Source organism: Staurois parvus, unplaced genomic scaffold (assembly GCF_062004578.1).
Source record: "Staurois parvus isolate SC_StPar_1 unplaced genomic scaffold, SC_StPar_1.0 ptg000893l, whole genome shotgun sequence".
In the NCBI taxonomy this organism is placed as follows: domain Eukaryota; kingdom Metazoa; phylum Chordata; class Amphibia; order Anura; family Ranidae; genus Staurois; species Staurois parvus.
In genome coordinates this window covers 719558-730539 of record NW_028318689.1, presented here as the reverse complement: position 1 = coordinate 730539, position 10982 = coordinate 719558, and the positions used below count along the sequence as shown (strand labels likewise).

Sequence of the window (10982 nt, the reverse complement as noted above, 5' to 3'; positions counted from 1 at the left end):
ACTTCGCTCATCTCTAATTGTGACAGCTGAACAGTGATTGGTACTGTCGTGGTTGGACTGATGCGCTGGTGTCAGAAATTCAATCCCTGACTTGGTGATTCAAACCATTCCTGGTCCAATCGACTTTGGGCATTTCAGTACCCAGAACGTCCTGTGGGCTGGTACAGGAACACCCCCCAGAGTTGATTGGCCAAGGGCTAATGTCTAGCCTACGTCCATATTCCCATAAACTGAGGACCCTGAGATATAGACAGGGTGATTTGTATGGAGCCGATTCTGTTGACTGACGGATTTTGGACTTTTTCTGACTTGCTCCAGTCACAATATAACTCTTGGTAAAAGTTTTATTTCTGTTTTTATTCCCTTTTATTTTATAGTGAATAGTCTGTGTGTCTTCTTGTATTTTTTGTATTTTCTGTACCTTTTTATGCTTTGTACATATTTTATGCACCGCCCACTTTCGGGATATTAAATCATAAAATTAATAAGTGACTTCTGGGTACTTAAGCTCGGGCTCATATCTCCGGAGAGATTAGATTGTATTGTATTGTATTGTATTTTAGTGCATTTATATGCTCGGTCAAGTTCATTGCCAATCTGTATGCATTTGCACTGTGTGTTGGCAGATTGCATGCAGATTGTAAAGGCAACAGATCTGCCAGACGGAGATCTGTGTGTGTGTGGTGTCCCAGCAGACCAGTCTGCAGATAAAACTGTTGGGTGGTGGCAAGCTACCGTTTGTGGTGTGTCTGGTGTGGGGGTGTGTGGACAGTAGAAGAGTGATTAACTCCGGGGTTCTAGCTTGTAGGATAGCTGGAGGAATCCTAAAAGGGTGTGCCGATTGCTAGGCTGCTCCTCAACCCTTAGTGTGCACCAGATTGTATATAAGATTCGTATCTGCCTGTGTGTGGTCAGCCAGCTGCATTGGAGTGCAGTCTCCCTCTAGTAGTGGCCAGAGGTAGTGCGGGCTGTGAAAATGTATCACGGCTGGTCTTATATATATTCAGATTAAGTCCCCCTTATTCCCTCTTACCCCAAGTCACGGCTGCACGTGCACGCTTCGGTTAGCTAGTCGCTGTGGGAGTGTGTGTGTGGGGTGGATCTGTGACAGGGGGCCAGGGACTATACCTTCTATTCCCATCCACGTAACTCTTATGGATTACATATATTGCTCTCTGATCCTTTTGGCCAACTCTATGAAAGCTGGTATACATTTATGTACCTGGTCGGATCACAATATTGTGGCATTCTCTATCACCTTTATAGGACTAGCGTGTCCTCCTTATTCCTGGCGGCTGAATGACTCTATGCTCACAGACTCCACCTCCAGACAGGAGGTGACTACATCAATCCAAGAGTATTTTCAGTTGAACAACACGCCTGATACCTCCCCGGCTACGCTGTGGGAGGCTCACAAAGCGGTCCTTCATGGCCGCCTTATCTCTATGGCAGCCTCCGGGAATAGGGACAGCTGGAAACAGATTCAGACACTCACCAGGGAATTGGAAACGCTTTATAGAACTCATATAGGTAACCTGGTCCTGATGAATAAGGGCATCATTTCACAAAAGCGCTTGGAATTGAATACCCTATTATCTTATAAAACCAAAAAAGCCTTGCGCTGGTCTACGGCATCCTTTTTGTTACATAGCAATTCGGCATCAACCGTGTTCGCTCGTAAACTTAACCACTCAATCCGTCCCACACACATATATAAATTACATAACAAACAGGGCAATGTCTCCTCTTTACCCCATGAAGTTTTGAATATTTATTTACTACAGGTACTTATATAGGGCTGTCAATGTACATAGTGCTTTACATATATATTGTACATTCACATCAGTCCCTAACCCTCAAGGGGGGTACAATCTAAAGTCCCTAACTCACATTCATACATACACATACTAGGTTCAATTTAGACAGGAGCCAATTAACCTACCAGCATGTCTTTGGAGTGTGGGAGGAAACCAGAGTACCCGGAGGAAACCCAAGCAGGCACAGGAAGAACATGCAAACTCCAGGCAGGTGGTGCCATGGCTGGAATTCTAACCAACGACCCGAGTACTGCCAGGTGGAAGTGCTAACCATTTAGCCACTGTGCTGTCCATACTTTTGAAGATTTTGAAGAGTTTTACTGCTCCCTGTTGGCTGCTCCCCGGGTGGAGTTCCCTCCCCATGCTGCCTCTTGGCTGGATTCTATACCTCTTCCAGCTCTTACACCCTCTCAGATTTCAACCCTTAATGCCCCTTGTTTATTGGAGGAAATTACTCGAGTAATTAGCACATTGAAAAATTCCACGGCCCCAGGCCCTGATAGGTTCTCGGCCAGTTATTATAAACATTTTGCTCCTCTTCTAGCCCCGTCTTTGATGTCTATGTTTAATGAGGTTCTGCAAGGGGGTAGGTTTCCTGATGAGATGCTTTTGGCCAATATGTCACTGTTGCCCAAACCCTTAAAGGATCACCTTTTACCACAAAGCTATAGGCCCGTTTCTGTCATGAATAATGATTTATAGATCTTAAGCTGAGTCGTAGCAGATAGATTAGCCCCAATTATTTTTTCATTGATGTCATCTGACCAATCGGGATTCATCCCTAACAGGATTATTACAGAGAATATACATCTCACTTTAGATGTTATCCAAGATGCTGATTTATTTTTTGTTGATGAGTCTTAGACAGTAATATGGACTTTGATAGTGTCCTTTGGCCTTATTTGTTTTCACTATTACAGCATTTGGGATTAAGTGATGAATTTCTCTCTGGGGTACGGGCCTTATCAGGCCACATGCCTTCAACATGGGAGGGTGCTTTGGGGTAAGGGGCTCCCTCCCCCAAAGCATCTTGTCCCCATGTTGATGAGGACAAGGGCTTCTTCCCCACAACCCTGGCCTGGTGGTTGTGGGGGTATGGGGGGTAAGTTATCAGAACCTGGAAGCCCCCTTTAACAAGGGGGTCCCCAGATACTGGCCCCCATATGTGAATGAGCATAGTACCGCTACTCATTCACACAAAAAAAGAGTAGTGTAACTAAAGACAGGAGCCAGCTAAATTCTAACTCTGGTCCTAGACTCCAGGGCTAGATATCAGAAAACCAATATGAAGGTGTTCAGGCCAGTACTGTATTTTAGGAAAGGAGTTATTTCTGAGTTTAAATAAACTAGTACATTTATCACTTGAGGGGGCCTCTTCATTTATTTCATGAAAATGGGTTAACATGATTCTTTTTGTTCCATTACTAATAAACCTCACTACAGGGGTCCAAGGATGTCTTAGTGATGTATAATGTAGATGCCACCAGAAAAACAGCAGTCCCCTTCTCCAGTTGCCATTTTGGTGAAGGCCATATTGGAATCATCATCCTCCATTTATACACCTTTACCCTAAGTGTGGGCCTTCAGAATTAAGCAAAGCCTCCGACTATCCACCTCATTCACAGTAAATCACTGAATGGCCAGAACCAGGGCTATTGCTCCTTCCCTCCCCTATAGACAATTCACCAAACTTTTTTAGACATCAACAAACTCTGGGCAAACTTTAAAAGATTTAATCATTACTATCTCTAATAATATTATTCCTTTTATTTCTTTACAATATTTGTATGAAACAGATTCTATATAGCCAACAACATGTTAGGTCAAACAATGTTTATAAAGAATATTATTTAACTGTTGAAATAACAATTAGTTTATAAGAACGTTTTCCGCAGAATACATTTTCTGGAGTTGAGATCGGGTATAATCAGCAGAATATACATCTTTGGAAAAAATATACAGCCTAATATTCCGACACTGGAAGCCAATATGGCAAATATCTCCACAGCCACCATGTATTTCCCTCTGGTGCTCAGATAGGCCGGGATCATGGCAATCCAGACACTGCAGAACACCAGCATGCTGAAGGTGATGTACTTGGCCTCATTAAAACTGTCCGGTAATGTCCTCACCATGAAAGCCAGAACAAAACTCACAGCTGCCAGAAACCCCATATAACCCAACATAGAGTAAAACCCAATGACTGACCCTTCATTACACTGAATGATGATCTTCCCAGGATAGGAGTCCATGTCATACTCTTGGTAGGGAGGAGACACTGACAGCCAAATAATACAGATCAGAACTTGAATAGAGGAACAGGTCACAACTACAGAATTAGCTACTTTAACTCCCACCCACTTCCTCCATACACTGCCGGGTTTGGTGGCTTTGAAGGCAATGCAGACGGTGATGGTCTTGGCCAGAACAGAAGAGATAGCAATGGAGAAGAAGATCCCAAATGACATTTGTCTCATCATGCAGGTTATATCCACAGGATATCCGAGGAACAAGAAGACACAGAGGAAGCTCAGCAAGATGGAGGCCAGCAGGATGAAGCTCACAGTCCGGTTATTGGCTTTCACAGTCGGTGTATCCCAGTAAAATATGAAGACTCCAAAAATGATTATTGTTATTACACAGAACAGTAGAGATGTGAATAAGAAAACTAAAACCAGCACATCATTTCTATATGACAGAAACTCAATTGTCTTAGGAATACATATCACTCTTTTGATGTCTGGCCACTCTTCATCAGGACATTTGTGGCAAACATCACTGTCTGCAAATAAATAAAAAAGCACATGTGTACATTGAAAGAAATTGCCTCCATTGCTGACCTCTTCTGAAAATACTACTAGCCTGGCTTTCATGTTGAAGATTTCAGAACTTTCTGAGTCATTGACTTGAAAAAGTATGTAGAATACAGTAGGTGTCAGGAGAGTGTAATGCGCCTGTTCTATGGCAGCTGCTGGCCTCATTCCAGTATCCCAGTTTGGGCTGAGCTGCTCTCTTCTTGTCTGACTGTCCACCTACAGGGTGATTGATGATGACACAGCTTCTGGGTGGAGACTAAACTTGTTTTAAGCCTGCCAAGCCCTTAGTGTCATGCTTGTGATCAGTGGTGTATTTAGGTTTGGTGCTGCCCTAGGCAACGAAAAAATCGGCACCCCCCCACAGAGAGACATTGAGCAAAAACACTCCTGCCTTCCACCCGAAAGAGCCTTCCACTACCACTGCCCCCCCATACACCAGCCACCATCCCCCATGGTGAGAGAGAGAAACTCACCTTAACAGCTCCGGACATCCCCAGGAACGTGAGCTTGGCTGTGCAAACACCGTCATGAAACCCGCAGCCTCTCTCAGAACCCACCAGGTCCCCATGCTGCGCGTGTCCCTTCTTCCTTTTTCTGAGGGGCAATGCTGCCCCCACTGAGAAATACTGCCCTAGGCAAATGCCTTGTTTGCCTTGTGGTAAACACACCCCTGCTTGTGATAGTGTTTCTAACATGTGCTTCAAGCCTTGTTCCCATGACTTGGCCTTTACCTTTGCCTGTTACCCACCCTGCCAGCTAGTTAGTAATGGACTGTTCCTGCCGTCCACATGTACGGAGCTGGTCTATGGGCATGATTGGTGTCAGGAGCAGCCTATTCACAAGACTGATAGCGTATGGGGGGGGGGCAGGAGAAGCAGGGACCTGCCTTGTGCTTGGATGATCAGTGGATTAGGTAAGTGTATCTTTTCGAGTCGCTAGACAAAAATGGGCAGTTAACCCATGCAGTGCGGGCACAGCCTCACTGCATGGGAAAATAATAATTTTGCCTGCAATTCTTCTTTAACCTCTTCACGCCAGTGCCTCTTGGCCCTTTAAGGGGTTTCAGACTCCGGGAGGTGGGGCAAGGTTTTAGGATCATGTGACCGATGTGATTTGCTGTCACACCAGTCACATGATCGGAAAAGGTCCTGATCGCCAGGGGAGATTGGGACCTTTCCGTGAGACACCGACACATTTGCTGGGAGCTCGCAGTACATATTTTTTCTCAAATGATACGCAAATATACCGGCTGGGCCTTGACGCCGAGTGGCCGCACATTTGCGTACGGTCGGCGTCAAGGAGTTTAGTACTCCTCCTCTCTTTAGTTCCACTTTAAAAACGAATGCAGCTACTACATCATGTTCTTGGATTTCCATACACCTAATTAGTACTATTTTTTTCCCTACATTGATACAATACAATAAATAAACACCTGTTGTGTTGGAAATCTCCCCTTCAGGACATGGGACACAATTGTAGCAGCAAGAATGAAGTGATTGTTTAAAAGCTTTATAGAATCCAGGTGGACACTTTTCGTTGCATCGCGAAGAGGGAACCTCAACAAATAGAAATATCTAATGTATAAGTAATGTATACAGCAATAAACAACAATAAATATACCCATGGCATATGATCAGTGTCACAGAGCTGGTCCTTCCCCCCATCCACTAGGCTTGCCTCCTGCCACCCCCTACCCCTCAGCAGCCCCTCACTCTTCTGTCCCGTCCATGCTGGGACTTCTAGTCCTCCTTGTCCCTGACACAAGCAGCCCCAGCGGCCCCTCACCCCCCTGTTGCCGGCAATCTCTCCCCCTGCTGAGGGAGCATCCTGCTTCCCTGGCTGGACTTTGGAAAGTCTGCCCCCCTGCTGTGATAACCCACATACAGGCTCCCTCCTGTCACCCCCCTCCCTGTCCCCTTGTTCCCGTGCTCTGTGCCCGACAGGGACAAAGGCCGCGTTCCCTGTGTGGGTCCAGAGATGCAGGGGGGTGGGGCCCGTTGCCGTGGCGACCCGACGCGACGTCTCGGGTTACAACGGCAACACGCCCGACTCTGTACTTAAGGCAGAGCAGGGCGCCGGCCCCGTGTTTTCTCACCTAGCTACTGTGTTTGAGTGAGGTCTGTGCTGTGTGCCAGCTTCTTCTCAGCTTCCATCCCCGGCTCTCTTCTCCTCTCACTGGCTGACCTGACTGCCAGTCTGCTGCTGGATCCCTCCATTGTGTGGGGTTAACTCCGTGCTGCCTGGGTCTCTACCCTGGAGGACTTAACCCCTTGCTGGATCCCTCCCCTGTGTGGGGTTAACTCCGTGCTGCCTGGATCTCTACCCTGGAGGACTTAACCCCTTGCTGGATCCCTCCCCTGTGTGGGGTTAACTCCGTGCTGCCTGGATCTCTACCCTGGAGGACTTAACCCCTTGCTGGATCCCTCCCATGTGTGGGGTCAACTCCGTGCTGCCTGGATCTCTACCCTGGAGGACTTAACCCCTTGCTGGATCCCTCCCCTGTGTGGGGTTAACTCTGTGATGCCTGGATCTCTTCCCTGGAGGACTTAACTCCTTCGTTCCCTGTGAGCCTGCGAGCTGGAACTCTACCTGCCTAGACTTAACCCTTGATGGATCTATCTCCTGTCTGGACTCAAACTCTTTGTTCTCCGTGAACCTGCCTGGACTTAACCCTTCTCTGCCTGGAGCTGCCTGTTTGGATTGACCCTGTGTTGCCAGTGTGGACTGTAACCCTCTGTATCGGGCTCCCTGCATCTAGTAAGTGGACTAACCCCATGCTGCCCAAAAGACTGAGCCCAATTCCCCACAGGAACCCAAAGTCTCCCAAAACCGCCACTCCCGGTCCTACTGAACCCTGTGGACTACCAGCCCCCTGTTGTTCCATATTGCCTTACAGAGAACTTTACTGTGTTGCTGTGTCTGGTGTGGATCTGTGGACTTACGGAACTATTGTCTGTGCCCTCAAAAACCTCCCCAATAAATGCCCGCACGTCGGGTTCCGTACAATCTGTCTCCATGTGCTCTTTCCCTGCGACCCTGGTGCGTGACAATCAGGTAATCGGTAAAGACCAGAGGGCCAGAAGTATGTAGACCCACAACATTGCGATCTCACTATAAAACAAATCTGTTGCACATAAGAGGGCTGGATGTGATTCAACTATGATATACAGGTGTACCTCGGTTTACGAATGCCTCGGATAGCGGAATTTATGGTTTACAAATGAAAATCCATTGAAAATAATGCCTCGTGTATGATTTTTTTTCACAATACGAAGCAAGTTTCCCCAGGATGCATTGCGCCTGGGAGGTTTATAGCGCTGGCCCCGTGACTTTAACCACTTCCAGTCCGGACACTTTCACCCCCTCCCTGTCCAGGCCAATTTCCAGCTTTCAGCGCTATCACACTTTGAATGACAATTGCGCGGTCATGCAACACTTTACCCAAATGAATTTTTTAGCATTTTTTGAGACAGATAAAGCTTTATTTTGGTGGTATTTATTCACCGCTGGGCTTTTTATTTTTTTTTATGTAAATGAAAAAGTCCAAACATTTTGAAAAAAAAGCATTTTTCTTATAAAATTTTGCAAATAAATAATATTTCATTATAAATCTTGGCCAAAATTTAATCTTTTTAGTAAAAAAAAAATAACCTTGATTAGTTCATAACCAAAAATTATAATTTGTAAACATTTTTTTTACATTTTTTTATTTTTTTATATTATTAGTTATGTGTTTTTTGTACTGTCACCCTAGCAGTACAGTGTTACCATGGTAAAAGCTGTAAAAGCAATCATTTCTCCTTCTCTCTGGCTGCATTCCTGAAGCCATTGAGAAATACTGTGTGAGCTGTGATTGGTTACAGCTTGTCACATGGTACAAGGCTGTTGTGAATGGCCCTGTACCATGTGATCTCTGTGATCATTCACATATTTCACACGTAGTAAGCAATGATGTCAGAAGTGACATCTTGCTTACTATTCTGCATGTGATCGCTGATTGGCCAATCAGCGATCACATGATTGGGACCTTGCGCAGAGGTCCTTTACGATGATCGGTGTTCCACTGTGTCTGGAGGACACAGCGGGCACCGGATCGCAGTGCTACGCACTCCCAGGGAGCGAGCACAAGCAGGGTGCAGGGAAGCCATTTATAAATGGCCACCAGACCCTGCACTGCCACCGCCTGGCCGTTTATATACAACAGCCGGACAGGAAGTGGTTAAAGTGCACTTTATAAAGAATTTTGAACAGACAAGACTTTTTTTTTACTTTTTTCTGACCTCCGGGAACGGATTAATTGGTTTTCAATGCATTTACAAATTTTTTTTGCAATATGAAGCAAGTTTCCCCAGGATGCATTGCACCTGGGGGGTTTATAGCGTCGCCCCCGTGCATCCTGGAGTCTGTGGGTAGCACGTGGCGTCGAGTGTGGAGGTGTTGGAGCGGTTTTTGCATTGAGTTTTGGAGCCATTGTGGAATTTTTAAATCACGTCCCTGTACAGTATTTATGCCATTAAAGTGCACTTTATAAAGAGTTTTGACCAGATAAAATACTTTTTTAAACTTTTTTCTGATTTGGTTTTCAGTGCATTCCTATGGGAAACCGCATTTCGGTTTATGAATTTTTTCGCAATATGAAACTTCCCGCAGAACGCATTACATTCGTAAACCGAGGTGCGCCTGTAGTCTGTGTAGAGCAGCTGGCAATGACAAGGAGGACGAGGATGAGCTGGATGTTGTTGGCGAGTGAGCTTACAATGAGATGGATTCTGATTGGGAGACAATAGTAACATGGCCAGCTATACTGTAGATTTCTCCTTCTCTCCATTTCCAATGAATATGTCTGTCAGATAATTGCCTATCCTAGAATACTTTATTCTTTTTGTCAACACCCTTTAAGTCTCTATAGTTATGGCAGTCTTAGGCTGGCCATACATTTTACAATTTTCTTGAGATTTTTTGGTTTAGATTTACCAAAAACCATATAATAGGAGGTCAAACCTAACAATGCTTTCAATTGTAATTAGGCCGGCTCTTGCACTACATAGTTGTAGGTAAATCTAAAGGAAATTGGGCAGTAATTGGACAGAAGATTGTATAGTGTATGGCCAGCCTTATGCAGGCCATAGACGGGCCAAAAATCGGCCGATTTTTGGGCAGAAAAAAAAAAATCAGCCAATTTACGCACCATTAGTGGGTTAATTGGTCGGCTGTTTTTCAGGGTTTTGCCACATTTTTTTTATTGGTAAAGTTGGAATATTGGGCAAATCAGCTGATCGTTTTACAAATAAAAAATCTGCACGTGAGCCATGACCTGCAAAAAGAAGAAAGAAGAAGAAAAAGAAGAAGAAGAAAAAGAAGAAGAATTCCAGTCTGCTATTATATTTTATATGAAAAGTCTTGCGGTTGCAACAATGTATCCATTTGTATCCGAATAAAAACATCTGTATCCGAAATGGATACAAATGGATACAAATGGATACAAATGGATACATTGTTGCAAGCGCAAGACTTTTCATATAAAATATAATAGCGGAGCTCTCTGCAAGGGACAGAAGTAATTAAATGCCGGCCGTAGACGCGACAAAAATTGGCCGATTTGTTTTTTTACCGTTGGTGGTAACGTCAGCCTATTGAACAAACGATTTTTCATTTTTATTTTTTTTTAAAAAAGGCCGGTTTTCGACCCGTCTATGGTCTGCATTAGTCCTCTAGAAGCTTATTATAGCAATACAGATATGCATTGTCCAGGGGGGTGGGGCTAATAAGTCCCTTATCTAATGTAATGAATGGGCTGTAGCAAGGACTTTCCATAATTTTACTGAAGACTTTATATTTTAGCATTTTTTTCTATTAAAATAGATAGTCCTGAGCTCCTTTCATGAGCAGAGTCCTTGTTCTGCTCAGAAACAAGCACACACTAGTAAAATATGTGATTTGCTACAAATAGGCTGAAAATTGGTTACCATGAGCTATTTATGATCCGCCATCAGAAAGAAAACATATCTGATCATTAGTGATTACCGAAGAGGATCAAAACGTGTGAATCTAAACATGATCTCACCACACCAAGTTTCCATTTGATGTCTTCCCAGGAAATATAGTGAAGTCCTTCCCCTTCTGTCAGATTTCCATAGAAGGCTATAGGTTGTCTATCAATGGATTCTTTACCTAAGTAAAACACCAAATTGTATAGATACAGGCGTGATGAAAGTTCCCCTCTCTCATTGAACATAACATTGTTCCCCATAGGATCTTCATAATGTAATTTCTTCATATACTTGAGGAGCTTTGAGATAGGAACAAAGGAGAACATTTAACATTTCTTTGAAATAGTTGATCTGACAAT

At 44.4% G+C, this 10982-nt stretch overlaps 1 protein-coding gene across 1 annotated transcript in view; it reads right to left on the bottom strand.

Moving 5' to 3' along the window:
* Positions 1–3682: 3682 nt before the first annotated feature.
* Positions 3683–10982, bottom strand: part of LOC149442382 (vomeronasal type-2 receptor 26-like) — a 35430-nt gene continuing 28130 nt past the window's right edge. Inside the window, exons 3-4 of the mRNA XM_089656173.1 lie at positions 6066–6189; positions 3683–4599 (exon numbers count right to left, since the gene is read on the bottom strand). Coding sequence (XP_089512299.1) covers positions 3692–4599; positions 6066–6189 — 1032 coding nt within the window. The 3' untranslated portion in view covers positions 3683–3691. The remainder of the gene's footprint in view (positions 4600–6065; positions 6190–10982) is intronic.